Source organism: Haliotis asinina, unplaced genomic scaffold (genome assembly GCF_037392515.1).
Source record: "Haliotis asinina isolate JCU_RB_2024 unplaced genomic scaffold, JCU_Hal_asi_v2 scaffold_18, whole genome shotgun sequence".
Lineage (NCBI taxonomy): Eukaryota > Metazoa > Mollusca > Gastropoda > Lepetellida > Haliotidae > Haliotis > Haliotis asinina.
The window spans coordinates 547,501-569,239 of record NW_027133890.1 but is presented as its reverse complement, the minus strand read 5'-3'; the positions used below and the strand labels follow the sequence as shown (position 1 = coordinate 569,239).

Below are 21,739 nucleotides of genomic sequence, written 5' to 3'. Positions count from 1 at the left end.
TTTCCATTTCAGACATGTCATCATATCTTCAATCGCAAAGTTGTCACTAATTTTGAAATTATGTATCCACAATGTCCCTAAATGAGACATCATTCAGAAACAGTCATCGTAATACCTATTTACAGCAGTTCATCAAAGTTATCATCAGGAATTGTTTCCTCAACTTGAGACTCGTCATTTTCACATTACTGCATTGACACAGCTCAGTACATGGTAAGTCCTTTGATTTGCATGTACACCGATGACTTGAACAGTCTGTTATGCACTGACACCAAACCATCTCTAGAATAGTCTTGTGAGCTGGAAGAACATCTCTGGTGACTGGTCTACGCTGAGCATTCCTATAATACCCGTATCTCACTGGGTCCAAGAAGACTTGTTTGGCAGCATGAGCTTGAACCCATACCAATGCCTGCATCTGAACTCTGAGAATGTGCTGTCTCAAGGTACCAGTTGTTGGAGGGAGCCTTTCACTTTCAGTCATGTGCTTGCTAAAGAGATACCACCTGAGTTCAGGAATTTCATTCAGGTGTTTGCGTTTTGACAATACAGAGCACATACAAATCTAGCTAATGTTGAAAATGTTTCTTCAGCAAGATCTTCACTACAAGAGAGCTGCTGTAAAGCTTCAACGATGTCTCTGTTGGCTGTTACAAATGTCCTGAACCAAGTTGTCCGCCCAAAGCGAGGAAATCTACCTGTATCATTGTAACACTATTGTTGGAGGCTGTGTAGACGGACAGGCTTGTTTTCCATGGGAGACAAGAATTGGTCAGTGCTGGACAAGAGCTTGTGATGATAAGGGCAAACTGACCAGATGAAACTATGACTGTACTGGCCACCACTAATGACTCGCCAGTCGAATAGATAAAGATTTAACTGAGTCGTGATATTTTGGGCCAATTGTCCACAAAAAAAATGCTGACTGGTCGCCACGTCAGCAAGCTGTATAGAGAGATGCTGACTGGTCGCCACGTATTGCTGACGTGTTCCTGGGGAGCAGTCCCCATAAAAGGAGCACCGTCACTGAAGTCGACAGAGAGCCAACTGGAGGCACAAAAGGGCGTTCAATACCGACCAACGGACAACAACAACAACACCAGACCAGGCTAGCAGACCAGCTGAGCTTCGAAGTCCGAAGAATCAACCTTGGTTAGACTTGGTCAGCGCCTGAGAAGTGCCTAGCCTCTCTCATAGTCTCCACCACACTCTGTTGTTACTGTTGACTGTTTGAGTTATATATATACGTCGTGATTAAAGAACAGTATAAAGAAACTTTACATCCGTCTTTGTGTAATCGTGTTACATCATCAGATCCAGAAAAAGCATGGAAGGCTGGTAGAGCCTTGGCTTTTTCAGCCCCACGTGATTTCCATATAGGCTCTATTTGTACTTCACCTGATGCCATGCAGACAGATGTTTCTACTGGCAGGTGATCATAATTTGCTATGATTAGCACGAGGACGTCAGTATCGGGAGAGAAGAAAACAAGTTCAGTGTCACAAGGGTTTCGCTGAGATGTACAGATGGCTTGATAGATCACGAGTGTGTCAGCCTCTTCATGGCTGTTTGACTCAAAGTTGATGCTGTTGTTACTTCTTGTGTCACCCGATGCTGCAGTGATGAAGACCTTTGAAACCTTGTTGTACTCAATGGTCTCTGTTGCAAGGTACTCTGCAAGATCATCCTTAGTTTGGTCATGAGATAAGAATTGCTTGATGTGCTTGATTCTTGTTTCATCAGTTATTTGGTACAGGACTGGACACTTGCCATGACGTCGTTTTTCTCTTTTTGCCCATTCACGTGAATCAGGTCTATAGGTATCACACACAAGAATAACTTCATCAAATTTTCTTGTCAGGCTCACCAGTTTGTTATTGAAACACAGACTTAAATCCCTTACTGTCTCCACTGCAGAAGGTAACAGTGCCATCTTCTGAAGTAGAACCATACCATCAACTACAGCAATCTTAAGCACTGTAGAGTCAATTTTGGTTAAGTTGAGGGACTATTTCTGGATCACTGATCATACGGCGTTTTCCCATTTCCTCAAGGCAACTGATGAGTTTTGACTTGTCTGTACATTGCAACACCATGTCATTCGGAGAAAAGAATGCTCTTGGTGTCAGCGTGAATTCGTAGCTTCCTATAGCATGTTTTCAGGTCAATATCGCGACTTGATCTTGCTAAAAGTCGTCCATACAAGTCCTTTGTTTCTTTCAGGTCCACGACCCTGTCTAGAAGTTTCACTGTTTGCTTCTTGCTGTCAGACATGTAAATATTGTTGTTTTCCTTCTTCACTGGAGTCCATAGACTGACTGTTCCATTTATTCTTTCTGCGATATATTCTTCATACAACTTTTGCCAGGTCTCATCTATGCTATTGCGTACCAGCTTGGCAAATTGGTATGTGTGTTTCATATTTTCCATGCCGTGGTCTCTCTCAGTAGCATTATGGATCATTTATTCCTCACCAGCGTCTGGGGAATACAGCACAGAAGGTTTCCGTCTTTCTTGTTGAAGGACAGATTTTACACCGGGAAGCTCGGAAAGAATCTTTTCCTCAGCCACTGCCTTGTGTAGGTAGGCACATGCTTGTCCAGCATTTCAACCCCTTCAAGCATAGAGATATATATCTTCTCAATTTCCTCTATTGATTAGAAAGCCTTGTTCGCTGTTTGCAGGTCCATCAAATCAATCAATCCAGTTGTACATGCAGTTTGAACTGGGTGCTCCCTTTGCTTGCTATCCTTGCTGGTTTCCTGGCGTAGGACATGGAAAACATAACTGGTCCAACAAGTCGTGTGATATCGGACATCAATGTCAACAAATTTTGTTTCTCCTCAAACACAACAAATATTCTCACCTTGATAATGAATTATAAACGCGACAACGTGAACGGCACAAATCACGACAGTGTCAGTAACGACATGTCCTCCATCATTGTCTGCATCAACACTACCGTCACTTCACTGTGCACCACGTGACACCAGGAGATCCGACAGTTGACGATGTTCCCTGCCTCTCGCCACGTCGGCGGCTGTCTGCCCGTCGTTGTTCCTGGCGTTGACGTCCACCCCGTCTAGAGACAGGACAAACTTCACTGTCTTCCGGTCTCCTCTCCCACAGGCGTAGTGAAGGATGTTGTTACCGCCACCGTCCACCAGTGATACATCAGCACCTCGACTCACAAGCAGCTCCACCACATCTCTGTGTCCCCCACCTGCTGCCGACATCACCGGTGTCCAACCGACTACATCTCTACTGTTGACGTCCACCCCGTCCAGAGACAGGACAAACTCCACCGTCTTCCTGTCTCCTCCCATACAGGCCCAGTGAAGGATGTTGTCACCGTCATCGTCCAGAAGTGACACATCACCACCTTCACTCACAAGCAGCTTCACCACATCTCTGTGTCCCCACCATGCTGCCGCCATCACCGGTGTCCTCCCGCCTCCACCTCCACTGTTGACGTCAGCCCGACCTGTGTCCAGGATCCGCTTCACCTCCCCCAGGTTCCCCTCCCTGCAGACGTAATGGAGGTCGGCGTCTGCCCGTGCGTCTCTTCGTGTAGAAGGCGGTGTCGCTTGTAACACAAAGTAAACACAGGTCGGACATCTTTATCTTACAGCTACGTTGTTCACATCTTACACTGATGATACAAAACTCTTGATACATAATCTATACTTGTAGCATGGCTGACAACAAACTGTCAGAGAATGACAAGAACTACTTCATACTTTAACACGTTTGATACTTATATCATTACAATGTCAACTGACAGTTCTAACACAGTCGTGTGAGTACGTGGAAAGTTTTCTCCCCACTACAACACACGTGATATTGTCTCCACCCACCTGGTGTGTCAGGTCTGGAGGGGGTCCTCGATTTCCGTGTGTCCCTGTTCGTGGCTGTGGAGACAAACGTGAGGGTTAGAATAAACACCATATTCATTATATTATTTTACATTACATTGACTGCGTTGTTTCTTAATTGCATTTATCAAAGATGATGTTATATTACAAGTATATAACATATATATATAATTCATTAAATTCATTAGTTTTTGGCATTGTTTAGTCATGCAGAAGAATGCATACAATTAATTTATATTTTTAAATTAATTTCAATAAATGGGTAACTTTAAAATCAATGCAGTTCTCCAGTAGATGACACGGGTACTGTGTTTAGAAAAGACAAAGGTTTCTGGCAGATCTGACAGCCTGACACCATGAACGTTTTTGTTGGTAGCGAGTTAAAGTGGAAGTCAACACAGTTAACTTTCTCGAAAACCTGAACGAGCTCACAAGACAAGCTCACTAGTCTGTTTGTAAATCAGATATTGGTACCTTACAAATTAGCGATGCTACAGTTGCCCGATCTTTTCCTGATACCTACAGATTTTCTTCTGACAATATATGCAAGTGTCAAAAACTATCCTCCTTCGTCCCCTACAGCCAGTCCCAAACACTTATCCCGTCATACGTGTTATAAGTTCATGCAGTAGATTGTACTTGTTTTGTTAATTTATTACATTAACCATGGTATCCAGCCACATTTTAACATGCAAGTACCTGTTGCCTGTATCCTACAGTAGTATTGTCCACTCAGCTCTGTTTATAACCGTGTCTGTTTAACTAATGGTTGGAAATACAGTGATAACAAACTTACCCCGCTACCGTCCTCACACAACAGACATATCTCACTGTCAGCCTGGAAATGTGCAGACCAGCGACACTGGCGCTGAGGTGCGAGTTATGACGTCATTTTGACGTGTCATGTGAGGAGCAGCATCGAGTTTGGCGCTCTATTGCAACCCGCCGCGCTAATGAACGGCCATACCCGCCCCCTTCCCCAAATCGCCACGTCTGGAATGAAATCTGCTGATTTACCACAGTCAACATTTACTGTGCTGCTTTAGCATGTATTGCAGATGTTGGTGACATTGATGATAAGTTGGGAGATCTAAGGCACCGTTGACTTTACGTTTTACAGTCACTAGACAGGTGCACACACCAATGGACTGAATAACGAAAGTAGTATGGATTTGTCTGCTGAAGTCTACGTGTTACCCGAGATATGCGCTCAAATATCTCTATAGTAATTACATGTATTACCAACACCTACACTCATTAGTACCGCAATTTTAAGACAGCATGCCATATAACTTTGATGTCAGAACCGTGTATCCTTCCGTAATACGAGTTTAAGGAATTTTTAGTGCAAACGCCGCAGTAAATAAATATGCCTTTAAAATACTATGGACATTTTCCCCCGAATCACATGGCGCAAACAAATGTTATGTTGCGTTTTATGTCTTAGTGATCTCGTTGTATAAATTCCATATGGTGTAAAACTGACCAGTTTCTGTACAATATGTCCAGTGTAACGGAAATACAGATACTAAAGTATAAAAAACATCAAATGTCGTAATGATTTATCACCAGGTGTAACTGACGTCACGTGTTGTGACGTACGTTCTCTTACATTTGACACGTGCTGACGCGAGGTGCACACACCACACAATTACAGAAAAAATAGTAACAATGACTGTGCAACAACATACGTGTGTATTTGATGCTCTCGATGGTGCTCTTGACATCAATCACAGGCTTGTCTGATCAAGGCACCATTACTTACGACACCACCAAAAGCGTTATGAATGAAGATCTGGATTAGAAATGATCTTCAGTAACCCATGTTAGTCGTTGGAGGCAACTGACGTGATCTGGTTGTCAGGCCGGCTGACTTAGTTGACACACATCACCATTAACCTATTTGCGGAGATCAAAGCTTATGCTTTTGATCACTGGATTGTTTGGTCCAGACTCCACTATTTTCAGGTCGAAGTCTGAAAAATATTGCTCTGTACGGCATTAAACAGCAAGCGTAACCAAGTCACTGATACGTCATTGAAGCTCTACTCAACTGAACCGCAACACCTACTCGTGTACTACCATTTTTGTTTCCAGTAATTTGGTTGACAGAAAATATTCTGAAACTGTATTGGCTGCAATCAAAACTCAAACGCGCATTCCACAACGTTTTCCTTTTAATTGTTTACTTGAAGGTGTATTTCTCTAGGCGTTAACAGTGAGAGAGAAAACACCTTCTCAGATTACCTACATTAACGTTTTCTTAACCACCAGACTAGTGCAATAGTTTGACCAGTGCCCGGCAGTTACATGTATACACAAACTATATGTGTACCTTGTGTAAACACACATTCAGGAAAAATGCGTGTATATGGTGTTACGGTGATCACAACCTTTTTCCCAAGAAGGCTTAGTAACAGACCTAAATGAATTTAGAACATAAGATAACATACCATGAGACCATTCTTCATTATTCCAGGTCTATGTGCAGGTCTATGTGGGGGTTGGTGTGAGGTATGTACAGTATGGGGGTTGGGTTGAGGAGGGGTGAGGTACACAGTATCATGTACCTATAAGCTGTTCTCTGTGGCGGGTGTGTTTTGAGGAGGGTTGAGGTAGACAACTATCATCTACCTATAAAGCTGTTCTTTGTGGGGGTTGGGTTGAGGAGGGGGTGAGGTACACAGTATCATATACGAGTACCCCAGGTTTAACCCCTGGATGCCACAGGGATATGTTTGTCCTTCCTCTGCAACCCTCACTTTCAAGTCCAATATAATTCTAAATCTACCACAGATACAAACACATCTCACACTTTTGAATTTTGCGGAAAATTCCTTGTTTCTTGATGTCATCTACTAATATCTCAGACAAAGCTAATGTGCTTAAAATTACATTTCCAAATAGGCCTCATCGTAAATGTCGTCAAGTTTTACACAACACGAAATTACGGGCCAGTTCAATTACTGGGTCAGTTGAACTTCAAATATGGCATATTAGTGATATCTGATATCGGTTGTACATAATCCCACAAAAAATAAATCTGAAGCGTCGCCGATAACTCTAGAATCGTTTGGGATGATACAAAAATACACGTACAGGAACGCCGAAGAGCGCTTTCCGCCATGTTAGAAAGTGTTTACAAAAATACTTTTCGCGAAAGACGGTATTGAGACGCCTATTTCATCATGTATATTTCATATTCAGCTGCGACAAATGCATCATTCAATCCCCCATAAATTTTAGAATCAAATTACAACTGGTCTTTGTCACCAATACCAACTGTCAAGATAAAATGAAACGAAATACATTGGGCGTGAAAACGAAAGGCTGCCCTTGTTTCAAATGTAAACAAAAATAATCCGATTTTACATTTTCTGAATGTTTCCGACATCCCGCCGTCTGTTCATTGCTTTGAATAGCTCAGTACCTTTGGTATATGCATGGGAAGAGTATCGTAGCAAGATATAGGAGATTAAAAGTAGATACAACTCACTGATTTGAAATTTAAAAAAAAATGTCAAAGTTTCCGAGCAGCGTGACGTCATGACAGATGCAAAACCACGCAGAATGAATACGGCAGATCTATATAACAATACACAGATAGTCAGAATCATTCTGATTACTTACATCTCATAGTTATCTACAAACGATCGTCGTATCAAAGGAAAAGTGCTCGCAAAATCTTGTTTACCCTTGCCAGCAAAGCCGCCATTTTGTAAGAAATCGGTCAGCGGTAGTGACGGCAACATTGTTGTACATACTAGGCAATTTCTTTGAGGTGAAGGTCGGTGGAACCATGACAGTATTACATAATTATACATCTGAAACCAGCATTAGGGGGAACGTATATAAAATCCAGCATTAGGGGGAACGTATGTAAAAACCAGCATTAGGGGGAACGTATGTAAAAAAACAGCCTTAGGGGGAACGTATGTAAAAAACAGCCTTAGGGGGACCACGTGTATATTCTGTTGTTAAACAACTTTTATTGACAAACAACCAGAATTGTTAGTGAGAGAGTTGTGTACGTGATGTATGTATCATGCAGATAGCGTTATACACGGATATACAGATGGTATATGTTATTTGCGCTCGCGTGGTCCTGGATCTACGTACGGCTATAAAATTGCACAGAAGTGTAGAATATTTAATTTCCTAACCGTTGGTATAAATATAACTGCGGCTACCTCAGGGGTTTGAGAAATAGACTCTGCTAAAAGTTGTACAAAACATTTGTGTGTGTTGAAAAACAGTAAATTTCTCCGTTTTTAATCGTGCACCAATAAAAGCACTCTGTTACGACTTTTTTAATTTGGCATCTTTACGGAAAGTGTGAGCGAAGAAAATACAGCTTGGTATCTGAACGACATAGGTGTATATGAAATGGATGTGTGTGCTAATGCATAACGTCATACTCACAGAATCAAACATTACCTGCAATAAATGTCAAAAATCGATTTTCTTCTATGACGTCAAAAGTCGACAGAGAGGTCATGCACGTATAAAGAAAAGGGCGCATAACTCCGCTATGCTTTACATTAGGTCAATGTAACTCAGATCACATGGAGAGAATTTGCTGTGGATACGGACAGTATATTTCCGTTATGTTTTGTTGACAGTGAACCAAACTATTCCAATACAAAGTTCCCCTATGTGAGAGGATACGTTTTGGTAGTTTCACAATTTGTAAGAACAGACGCCAGTGTACTACATGAAAAAGCAGGTAATAGCGATTTGGATGGCCCTATCCGATACATATTTTAGTTCTTAGATTCCCATATTCTCCTGTTTGTGTAGTTGTATTTGTATTAATTTTGTATCATTATTAACGGAGTTACAGCCACATTTTCAAATGTAATGAAATAACTGAAAATAATGCGACATTTCAGTTGACGATAGGGCATGTTCTGTGCATTTCGTGTCGTCCTAATATGCACTCAGTGTGTAAAAGACCTCGGCTTTTGTGTCAGAATTCAACACTTTTTAGCCAGAATATACAATGAATGGTTTTATCACTGAAATAGTGTCCTGAATATATCAACAATTAGACGGTTTTACTACATAACTACTACACGCGCACTGTCTAGAATCAGTTTAGCGTAAATCACATTTTCACGACACCTGAATATTCATTGAGTATTCATTTAGGAAACAGACTTTTCTTCTTATGATTATGAAATCATTTCACTTCATAAGTATGCAATGAAAGGTACAAAGAGATCGCTTTTTCAGTACAGTAGTAATAGAATATGGACGTAACGCTTGTCCAAATTAAGGCATGACCTGGTTCACATATTCTTAACAATTTTCGTATAAATATTGTTTGAGTTAGATATTCTGCCATCAGATATATTTTAATCGAATTTGAATTGACTTTATTATCGAAAATAAATGATAATGAATCATGAAACGTTTTTGACAAACTCGAACCTGGTCAATCAATATTCATAATTGTTTTGTCTATAAAAACGACACAAACCAATACAATGAACAAGACAATTCCTTTAAATAGTAGTATGTGTGCCCCTACATTTCATAAAATGTACAAATCATTTTCATTAATATTATCAGTTTTACTTATAAGTTGGAATTAAATCGATGTTTATTAACCTGTTCATATGAAACTGCAATATTTGTCCCAACGTATTGAATATTGTACACCACGGGAACTAAAGCACATGTTGCAGTAATGGCTACGTGTGATCTTCCAACACTTGTGTAGAGGTTTAAAATGTGGTATAGTACACTTACCGAGTCAATTTCCCATGTAAATATTATTCAAACAATTAAAAGCTTACAAAGAATAAAAACGCATACCTTATATCCTTATGTGATACGGTGTTGAACATGGATATATGTACATACTGAAATCAGTTTCATGAAAAAATATCGGAACGATACGCAAAATAGACATCACAGTATTAAAAGTGCAATCGGAATGGTATGTGCATTGTGTTTACTCTTGTTCAACCGACGTTCACCTCCAAGAAATTGCCTAATATGTGCAACAATGTTGACGTGTGACATCACTACCGATGACCGATTTCTTTCAAAATGGCGGCTTCGCTGACAAGGGTACACGGGATTTTGCGAGGACGTTTTCCTTGATTCAGGGATCTTTTGTACATAAATGTGAGATGTAAGTAATCAGAATTATTCTGACTATCTGTGTATTGTTGTTATATGTTTTTATGGTTTACATTGTAAATGACGGAAGAAGCCAGAAATGCCGATAAGTACCGTTGTCGTTGTGCGTGATTTTGCGTCAGTCATGGCGTCATGCTGCACTAAAAGTGTGACAGTTTCTTATGAATTACCAAATTATTTCATTGTATCTATTTTTAATTTGCTATTTTTTGCTACGATTCTCTTCCCTTGAATATGCTAAGCGTATTGAACCATTGTAAGCAATGATTAGACGGCTGGATGTTGGAATATTACCGAAAATGCTACGCAGTGTAAAATTGGATTTTTTTCTTTGTTTACATTTCAAACAAGCGCCGTCTTTCGAGCACAGCGTTCGTTTTCATACCAATTATCTTTCGTTTCGTTTTACCTAGACAGTTGGCAATGGTGACAAAGACCATTTGTAATTTGATTGTAAGATGTGTGGGGAATTGATTGATGCATTTGTCGCAGCTGACTATGAAATGTACGTGATGTTGTAGGCGTCTCAATACCGGCCCTCTCGAAACGTGATTTTGTAAACACTAAGCAAAATGGCGGAAAGCGCACTTCGGCGTTCGCATAAGTGTATTTTCGAAAACATCCCAACCGATTCTGGGTTCATCGGCGACGTTTCAGAATTATCATTACTGGTTACATGAACATTTGATATCAATGATCATTAATATTATATTTTTGAAATTTATTAGTCTCAGTAATCATCCGATTTTCACATTTCAAAATATACTGCAAATAACGCTGTGAATCTCGACTTTGTACAGTTTGAAAAATGACGACATTTACGATGAAGTCTTTTTTGAAAGGCAATTTTAAGCACTTTGGCTTGGTCTGAGATAATAGTGGATGGTATCAAGAAAGAGGGAATTTTCCGCAGAATCCAAAACTGTGAAGTGTTTATATATGCGTGGTATATTTAGAATTTTATTGGACTTCAAAGTGAGAGGTGAAGAGGAGGGACATATATGTCCCTGTGGCATCCGGGGGGTTAATGGTTTATTGCAACTCTAAATCATCTCAACAAAAAAGATGATGCGAAGAAAAATCATAAAATACAGCATATACGTGTTTTTCGGTCTCCTTAATTCTCATATATACAGAGCCAGCATTAGGGAGACCGGAATATATATCTGGAACCAGCATTAGGGAGACCGTATGTAAAAACCCGCATGAGAGAGACCAAATGGTACATATGTTTAAAAACAAGCAATAGGGGGTCCAAACAGTAAACATTTTTAAAAACCAGCACTTGCGGAACCAGATGGTAGATATTCTTGTAATACCCAGCATTGGAGGGACCAGATGGTAGACACATTTAAAGACTGGCGTAAGGTTACCAGATAGTAAATTTTATTTAAAACCAGCATTTGGGTAGATAGCTTTTTTAAAACCCAGTATTAGGATGACCACATGGTATATATATATTTTAAAAAAAGTATAAGGGAGTGCAGATGGTAGATATATTTAAAAACTTGCGTTAGGGAGACCAGATGGTATGTATGTTTAAAGACCAGCATTAGGGGAACCAGATGATACAATTACGAATTGATTACCACGGCCGGACAATTCAATCGAGATAGCGTTTTGTAACGGCGACCTTACAGTTAGTGAAGGCACATGGACACCGCATAAGTTGGCATACAGAGATCAGGCGACTATGAGAACATGTATTCAAGCACGTCATTCCCACTGTGGAATTCGTCAGTTTTTATTGTGACTTTTCTAAACTGAAGTTGTCATTTGACAAGAGCCAGGCAAGCGGCAGATGTGTGATTGGCGACATGTGAATTTCACCCACAAAAGCAGGTTTTAATTTCACGGTAATGGCAGCCGGATTTGTGCTCGCAGACGAGTAGGTAAACGCTTGGTGCCTGACTGCGTTCATAAAGCCTGACCATTTGGAGCCTATAGCACAATGGTGTCGAGTGAGCTCTGCGCGACCTAAAACAAGATTGAATGCTCGAAGATATATGTATAAAGTTATGTGCCGAGCTGTGGTGCCATTAAGTTTATCCAGCAACAATCATGTAGCATTGTCTACCAACATGATCACGCAAAGTCTCATACAGCAAGGCTAACAGACGACTTTCAGCATAACGCTATTGCTATGTTGCCGTGGCCAGCATGTTCTCCCGACATGAATCCGATAGAATACTAATGGAACTACATGGATCGACAAATCAGGAAACCATCACCTGCACTTGCACCTGTCAACGCTTAGCAACTGGAACAACGTTCCCTTCAGGAATGGCAACGGACCAGGTGTAACGTCATGCGTCCTGTTGCGTCATCATTGGGTCGACGTGGTTTGGGGTGTATTGAAGCCTCTGACACTCACGACTGATTCAACATTCGATGACATTTGTTACAAGGAACAGATGCCTACCGATGTGAAGATATACTGAGTACTGATCGTTTAATAATGAGCTGTATTGGCGCAGTTGTATACGACATGTGTAACAATTTTGTACATTGTTTTTTCGTTCACTATGACAGTAAAGTGCTTGTCTTATTGGTTCAACATTGTTTGTGTTTGTTACAAGTATTCAGCGATCCCAGCGTCAGAACACCATTGCTTGTTTTGGTAAGGGGAGCAAAAATGATATAAGAATCAGGTACCACTATATATGACAGTATATTAATTATAGAGTATAAGAAAATACAAACTACTTTGTACAATAGATTGAGTGGGCCATATACGAGGTTTGGATAAGTCCGTTGTACTGCCGTCAGTTTGCGATGTTTGTGAACTGCCAACATCGAAGTGTAGGCCATGTCCGTGTAGTTGGCTCCTGATCCAAAGTACTCAAGAGTCCTGTAAAACCCCATGTAAGATGGAGTCCGTGTACCGGGCATGGTTCTATGATTACATGTACGTTCTATGTACTAACTGGGGCATAACGAGTATTCCAACCTTATCTGTTAACTGGATGGGGGTCCATATATCGAGCGGTTCCCTGGATATTGTGGCACTGTCTGAGCTCACTTCAGACCTGTTCCGGTCGTAGAGACGACGGCTTTGTTCGGCTGGTTAGTGGTTGTAGCTAGGTCTTCAGACCTACCAACTCTCACGCCTTTGGCTTGAGACTCACGGTTTTTAAGCATTTGTCACGCTCTCACGGCAGACATTGATAATCTCACGCATTTTTAAAAAAAAAATAACGTAAATTAATCAAAGCCACTTTTTCACTCATTTTAAATCACTTATATGGTGTTAAAACACTACTTTTCTTCAGCTTCAGGGGGGCTTCGCCTCCCTGACCCCCGACCAGGTCTCCGCCCTGAACCCGGCCTGGGCCTGCAGCCCCTGGACCCCGGCTTCTCAAGCTTTTTTGCTTTGGGGAGTTTGAAGCTCTGGGTCTTTGATGTCCAAATATCTATCCAGCGGCGTGTTGATGTGACAAGCACGTGATTTTCGGATGTAACGTAGGCAGTCATCCTTTCTAAAATATCCGTAGACACACGCAAACGTGCCTGGTATTGTTGTGTATCAAATCAAGGTGTCGTTGTAAAGTGTGAAACACTTGTAGTACAATATGCCATATCCAGACATCCTGGTGGCTTTCTGATGCGACATAGGTTGATGACGTCATAGTGTTATGACGTAATAAATGAGTACGGGGGTACCCCGACCGTCGACTAAACTGTAGCTTAACGTATCAAAAGAGATAGCTGGACCAAAACTGCATACTTCAGCTAAAGCATTTGTCAGTAGGACCTTGCGGTTGGAACGTGAGTGTGGCTAAAATCTGATTCAGAACACGAAAACGTAGTCTTAATATCTTCAGCTCCAGTTTGTGAGAGCACTGTTATACATAACCCATGTGTCTAGACAGGCTACGTTTCTCTAGTATTCGGCAGTGGATTTGAAGCTTGAGTGTGACTCATTCAAGTATTTGATGAATGTTCCTAGGCGTTTTTCCCTACTGTCAAAACTTACTTCGTCAAGAGTAATTGTGCGACAGCTTGAAGATCATTCGCACATTTATAACACATATAACAGGAAGTGACGCACACGGCAGCAAATTGCAAAGTATGTTTTAAGGCTGCAAAATTATATTTTTAATATTTTGTTACATTATTGTTACCCTTTATCCAAATGAATAGACGTTTCAGATTCTTTGGTTAAAAACATGTTAATAGTGTTACTAATGTGAATGAAATTTCTTGATATTTTTTGGTAAAGAAACTATTTCGCGCGATTCTTTACTTGTCTTAGTAAACGTTTAACAGTGTCGTTTGTTTGTACTGTGTGCTACAGAAAAGAAAATGGCAATACCGCGATAGCAGAGAGTTACTTCAGCTTCAGTCGGTATTGCGGCAGTCATGTTGAATGAATTGTGATTATGTGGCACATTGACAGAAATGAAGATTAAACATCAGTCAATTGAAAATATATATAAAATGTCAAACGTCAGTAGTCCTTCCCGATGGCGACATTAACTACCGCGATAATAGAGTCCCATGTTATTTTTGGGAGCAAATAGAGAAAAATTGTCTTTTAGCGGCATTTAGAAGTTGTTATATATGACCAAGATCTTTTGTGGATAAATCTTCTTTAATAATTTTTGACACACAGCGGTTTGGGTCTATTTCAGACCCCTTCATCGGGTGAACTCATATATATACAGAAATATAGAAGCGGCCAACAGAGCGATTGTTCGGAAGAAGACCTACAGGAATGATGGCAACATGAAATTAAAAACGGATTCGAGGTTCCAATCCCGAATTTGATGTTTTTATTAACATTTGGGATTCGAATCCCGAATTTGATTTTTTTTTGTGCGTGTGTTTTGAAACGGATTCAGAATGGGGATTCAAGTTCCGAATCTGGATCTTTTGTTCACATTCCGGATTCGAGTCCTGAATTTGAATTTTGTATTTAGAATCGGATTCGGGCTGGGCATTGGGGGTTCGTATCACGAACTGATCCGTATTTGAACTCTTACTATTCATTTCTTTTACACATCTGGAATTCGGAACTTCTGAGTCCTTGTAGCTATGCTCTTTGCACTTCACCTGTCAAACGTATCTATCCTCGACGTTACAATGCACCCCGGAGATAGTGAACGGTCCTGAAGCTCTTTCCAGCTTGCAGGCGATGGAAGAAAGACGAACAATGACAGTATTCATTATTCCATCCCCCTTCTAATGTACTTGGTGCTCCTCATATGTATACCTGAATTGTCAAATCTTTTTCACAAACTGAGGTTTTTGATAACCTTCACTCTGAGTTTTGTTAACATTCGGGCTTGGGGATTGAATCCCGAATCTGAATAGTTTTTTTTTCCACATTCGGGATTCGAATCCCGATTCAGATTTTTTTGGATTCGAATTCAAAATCTATTGTTATTATTATTCTTTTTTCATATTCGGTATTTTTGCAGAATCGGCACTCGGCTTTCGGTATTCGATATTTGAAGTCTACATATGTATTTCCTTTACACATCTGAATTACGAACTTCAACGTCGTTGTAACTGTACTCTTTGCCCCTTCACTTGTCAAAATTCGGAATTCGAATGTACTGTATATCCTCAAATAACGTCTATGTTCGGAGCAATTCCAAATATAAACAAAACAAAACCTCAAAAACTTGATGTTTTCATTCAGCTAAACGTCCAACTAAGTCACCCACCCTATATTATATAGAACCAGTGACAGGAACCAAGGAATGAATGCATAATTGAATGAACAGAGGAATCAAGTTTTGAGATTTTTACGACTAACCATAATATTTCTGAATACGGGTTTGTGGGTTAATAAAGATTGATGTAGCTTTGAAAAACCTTGCTTAACGGTAGCAATTTTGCACTAAATATCCGGTTTCCACACGAAAATCACTCCCAAGAAACCGTTAGCATTATTTCGGTGATAATATATATTTAACTGTTTATGCATAGTTCCTGTAACATATGTATGTTTAAGTGAATAAGTAGAATTTTCAGTGATTATGTATAATGTCTGATTAATTCACCGATTATACACAATCACTGAAATTTTCATTGATTATACACAATTTTCCAAAAGTAGAATAGCATTTTAGACCTTTTTCTGAAATCACTAATGTATAGTTTGAGGTACATTTCTTCCAAGAAGAGTGAGTGAGTTGTAATTTAACGTCACATCGGTAATATTTCAGCCATATCGTGACGAGAACAAACATGATTACAAAGAATATGTATATATTATAAAACGCGTCGTCAAATTACTATAAAATAACTGAACGACCCAAGACAAAGTCTTAGACCTTGGTGATGGACAGAATTAAAAAGTTTAAGATTACTTTTGCAGGCTCCACCATAGACAATGGAGCCATAATCAAGTTTAGAACGTACGAGTGATCGATATTGATCGAGAAGGGTAGCTTGATCCCCTCCCCATTTAGAATTTGAAACAACTTTCAACAAGTCAAGTGCTTTCAGGCATTTAGTTTTAAGTGATTGAATATGTGGTAAAAACGTTAAATGTGAATCAAAGATTAGACCCAAGAACTTGGCTTCCTTCACAACTTTAATGGGCGTCCCATCTAGAGACAGTTCAGGGTCTCCATGTGGTTTGTATTTACGACAAAAATGTATGCAGTTAGTTTTCGATTTGGAAAATTTAAAGCCATTTTCGAGACACCATTTATCAATCTTGTTTAAACACAACTGTAATTGCCGTTCAATGGTATGCATATTTTTACCACGACAAGAAATATTAAACTCATCCACAAATAACGATCCATCAATTGAATCGTTTAAAACTTTTGATAAACTGTTCATCTTGATGCTGAAAAGAGAGACAAATAAAATACTGCCTTGTGGAACACCCTGATCCTGATTGTAATGATCAGACAGGGTTAAACCCACACGGACCTGGAACTGTCTGTCATTTAAAAAGATGGCTATAAATTCAGGCAAACGACCTCGCAACCCAAAGTCATGTAAATCTCTCAGAATGACATATTTCCAGGTTGTGTCATATGCTTTTTCAAGATCAAAAAAGATAGACACAGGATGTTGTTTATTAATTAGTGCATTTTTCACAAATGATTCTAAACGCACTAAGTGATCGACAGTACTTCTGTTTTTGCGGAAACCACATTGTATATCAGTTATAAGGTTATTTGTTTCCAAGTACCAAACTAGTCGGCTATTTATCATGCGTTCCATGGTCTTACAAACACAGCTAGCTAATGAAATCGGACGACAATTGGATGGATCCGTATGATCACGTCCAGGTTTAGGTATTGGTACTACTATAGCGTCACGCCATGAAGAAGGAAATTTACCTGAAGTCCAAATATCATCAAAAATATATAAGAGCGTCTCTAAACAGGACTCTGGTAAGTGCTTCAGGAGTTGATAATGTATGTTATCAGCTCCTGTAGCAGTGTCGTGAACTTGATCAAGAGCAGTATGGAGCTCATGAATAGAAAACGTTTCATTATAATCTAATTTTGGTACATAATTAGAAGAGGAAGAGTGTTTAACAAGAGTTTTACCTAGTTTATTAGCAATATCTGATTTATCAGTAAGCAATTGATCTCCATGTTTAAGATGATGGATAGTAGATTTAGTACCTTTACCTTTAATTTTCTAGGCCATGTTCCATACCTTGGACATAGGTGTCCGAGAATTTATTTTGGATACATAATTTTGCCAAGACTGGCGTTTGTTCTGTTTAAAACTACGCCGTGCTTTAGCATTTAAAATTTTAATTTTATTTAAATTATGCACCATAGGATGGCGACGGAAATAATGTTCTGCATTTTTCCTTGCCTTCCTAGCTTGTTTGCACTCATCGTTGAACCATGGTTTTCTTATGTGTGGAACTACAGAGGAATTCGGTATACATTCATCAGCTATGGAGTTCAGTTCATCAGAAAAGGATTTAATAGTATCGGGAACGTCAATAAAACGTTCAGGTGTAAGTTTTTCAGCACACGGTGTCTCATATAAAGCCCAGTTAGCCTTTTTAAAATTTCGTCTTGATGATGGAGGAACATCGGATGGAGTTAAAGCAGCTTTTAATACAGTAGGAAAATGGTCACTTCCACAGAGGTCATCGTGGACTGACCATCCAAATTCATTTAGTAGTTCTGAATTTGTCAATGACAAGTCAAGAGCAGAATAGGCCCCTGTACCAGGGTGTAAATATGTGTTGGAACCATCATTATAAATGCATAAATCATTGTCAGAACAAAAGTCCTCCAACAATTTACCTTTAGTGTTTGTATTTACACTACCCCAGAGTGGGTAGTGCCCATTTAGATTTCCCATTATAATACAGGGCTTCGGGAGTTCGTCAGAGAGAGCTTGAAGATCAGTTTTGGCAAACGTCGAAGATGGCGAAAAGAGAGCATAGCGGAAACGCTACATGTAAAGTAATTCTCACTGCAACAGCCTGCATATAAGTATTAAGTGAAACAGGGCTTTGAATAACGTTTTGTCTGACTAGAACGGATGACCCGCCAGTGGCTCTATCACCCGGAGGTGAAAAACAATAACATGCATTAAAATGACGAAGGTCAAATGTATCTGTTTGTTTTAAATATGTCTCTTGGAGACATAACACTGAAGGTGTCAAATCTTGGACTAATAGCTGTAATTCATGTAAATTAGTCCTCAAACCTCTGCAGTTCCACTGTACAATATCATTGGAATAAACTATCTTTTGGGGGCATTTATGGGGATCTACCCGGCACTCTTTTGGAGGGCGACAAGCTATGTGCCCTAGAATGGACGTTTTCAGAAACATCCATGTCTTCAAGAGACCCGTATTTATTGAACACTTGAATTTTGTTCTGTGATCCTTTAGGAGCTCTGCCACTTCGTTGTTTTGAAGCATCAGGCTTTGGCTTCGGTTTACTTTTCACCGTTTGTTGACTATCAGATGTCGATTGAGACTTTGAGTGTGACTGAGATGATGATTTGTGATCAGAAGAAGACTTTGATGCACTAGGAAGAGATTCCTCAGTCTGTGATGATATAGCTGGGTACAAAAGCTGTGGAGAATCGCAAGGTAGTTTGGGACCCTGTGGTTGATGTTGTTTTAGAGCTACACCCCGATGATGTTTTTGCTATTGTAGCATAACTTTCTGGAAGATCAGATCTCTTTACCAGTTTTTTTGGCTCAGAGAAAGAGATATTTTGAGTAAAATTGATTTTGTTTACCTCCATTTGTTCTTACCAAATTGGACACTGTTTAGAAAATGAAGAATGGTTGCCTGAGCAGTTGGTGCATTTTTAAAAATCACTGTCACAATCTTCTGTTGTGTGTGTCTTCTCACCACAATGAGCACACACAGCAGACAATGTGCAAGTACTAACACCATGACCAAACTTCTGGCATTTAAAACACCTTAAAGGATTGGGTATATAGGTCTTTACATTGATGTGACAATAGCCTGCCTTTACTGATCTGGGAGCTGTTGAAGAGGAAAATGAAAACAGGTACGTATTAGTCTGAATGGTCTCCTGGTTTTTACGTGTTGTAAAATGCTTAACATATGTCACCCCTTGATCTTTCATTTCTGAAACAATATCAAATTCAGACATGTCGGCGAATAATCCATCTCTATCCCTGATGATTCCTTTGCTTGTGTTAAGTGTCCTATGCGGAGACACCGATACTGGAATGCCGACGAATGTGGTGTTAGACATCAGGTTAGTTGTCTGTTGTTTTCTGTTGCACTCAACGAGCAATGCACCTGAACGCAAACGTCTAATATTTTTAACGTCACCAGCAATTCCTTGTATCCCTTTCTGTATCGCAAAAGGGTTCAACTTAAGTCTGTTGTTATCTTTAGTCTCAATCACGACAAAACGTGGCCAGTAATCAATAGAAGTGGACAGTCCTTGGTCGTTATCATCTGGATCATTGTCAAATGGTCGTTTTTTCTTTGTAATGGGGATTTGAGAAGCCATGGTTATCGTTGAATAGTTCATCATCCGAGCTCCCCACCTACCACGGAGTATCACAAGGACAGTGCTAAAAACAAGCGGGTCTCCAACTTGCAGCACCAAGGATACTCGGATGATATACTCCAACAGAAAATTTTAAAGATTAATGATTCTACCAGATTGGTCCATGAGCCACCGCCTTCTGCCATACGACTCTAGGCATTAATAAACAGTAGCTTTTTCAAATTCTGTTTCAAAATTCGCCAAGGCTACAAAATATAAACATACAATTCTCAAATTTCTGTGCAACACTACAGAGTTGTAGCACAGGGCTTGGTGTGACCAGCCGATTGATAGAATCGGGCCGATTCTACCACCCGTCTAGGTGAAGTAAGGGCCAAAGTGGTGTGATGAGCAAAAGGAACACGAGTCAGGCACCCAGTGCCCTCAACCACCAGACTACCGTCCTCCACCGACACGGGACGCAAGCCACAGCAAACAGGTTGCCCAATTTGGTCGCCTCTTACGACCAGCAATGGGGTGCTGTGGACATATTCTGTCACGGGTCCACACGGGAGCAAGTTCAAGTGCTTCTGTTTCATGGCTACACCACGAGAGGATATCAAACTGGCAATTAAAATCCCCCATGAAGATAACACTTCCTTGTTCGTTGTACTGAAGAAATAGATTCCAGAGCTTATTGATCTATTCAATGAAGACTGTCACATTGAAGTTTCTGCAAGGTAGATATACTTGAAACATGTAAATATCACTTCTCTGCATAGACATTTTTATACCAACGATCCGGTCATCCTGGACGTCAATAACACTGACACATTCGTTGAGCCACAGAAGGGCCAGGCCACCTCTACCTACCTTCCTGTACAATGGTAGTTTCAGATCTTTGTCGCAGACACCATGAGACTTGTATTGAATACTTATTTCATTTAGAAGCCTGAGGTCCTTTTCAAAGAGCCAATGCTCACTTAATCCATATGTGAATATTTCTACCATGCAAAAGTTTTCTGAGATATGGTATACTTGGGAGTATCCCTGTTGCATTCCAGTTCGTTATATTTAAGGATGTCCGGTTTATTGGGTTTTTGTAGTTAGGGCCTAGAGTGCAACGACATGAAAACATGCCTGCTGAGCCACGGTCGACACATCACTCCACGGGGCTAGAAGTGTTAACATCACCTAGGAATACATTAAGACCTACTGAAATAGTACCTTTCCTCCTGCTGGAGAACAGTTTGATAACTGATACTGGAACATCTCTATCCAACAGATATTCCTAGAATCGCTCTGTTTGCTCTGTGTCAGCGATCCCACTCATGACAAATCTCTTTGTATTGACTTGTCTCAGTACACCACCGTCCTCAGTCACCTTGTCAAGCGTCAAGTCCATCACCTGTATAGATAGACTGTTCCATCACTAAATGAGGTTCTACTGGAGCAGCGTGAATAGGAAGTCGTTGCTCTTGGAGTGTAACAGTGGCATTCTCTTGACCTTGCTTTGTGGACAAGCTCAGTAGAAGTTTACGTGACCCTGAGGTCATTATATTGGCTTTGAGTGTAACTGTTCTTCATTCCTCTAGAAGCAGTTAGACGTTTGATGACCTGTTATCTTGTGAACAAGATGTGCTTACCGGTACATTATGAGAAGGATATATGTTCTACATTTCCGATCAGGAAACTAAAGATTATGGCATTGACGTTTAATAAAAAGGTAGTGCGAGCTTTTGCAGTGGTCTCAAATGAATATTTGTCGTTGCATAATGATTGTCAAT

The 21,739-nt window shown here is 40.1% G+C and overlaps 1 protein-coding gene across 1 annotated transcript in view; it reads right to left on the bottom strand.

Annotated features, from left to right (window-relative positions):
• Positions 1-2,969: 2,969 nt before the first annotated feature.
• The window catches only part of LOC137269903 (fibronectin type 3 and ankyrin repeat domains protein 1-like), a 20,534-nt gene continuing 1,764 nt past the window's right edge, over positions 2,970-21,739 (bottom strand). The window contains exons 6-7 of the mRNA XM_067803747.1: positions 3,858-3,911; positions 2,970-3,586 (exon numbers count right to left, since the gene is read on the bottom strand). Coding sequence (XP_067659848.1) covers positions 2,970-3,586; positions 3,858-3,911 — 671 coding nt within the window. The remainder of the gene's footprint in view (positions 3,587-3,857; positions 3,912-21,739) is intronic.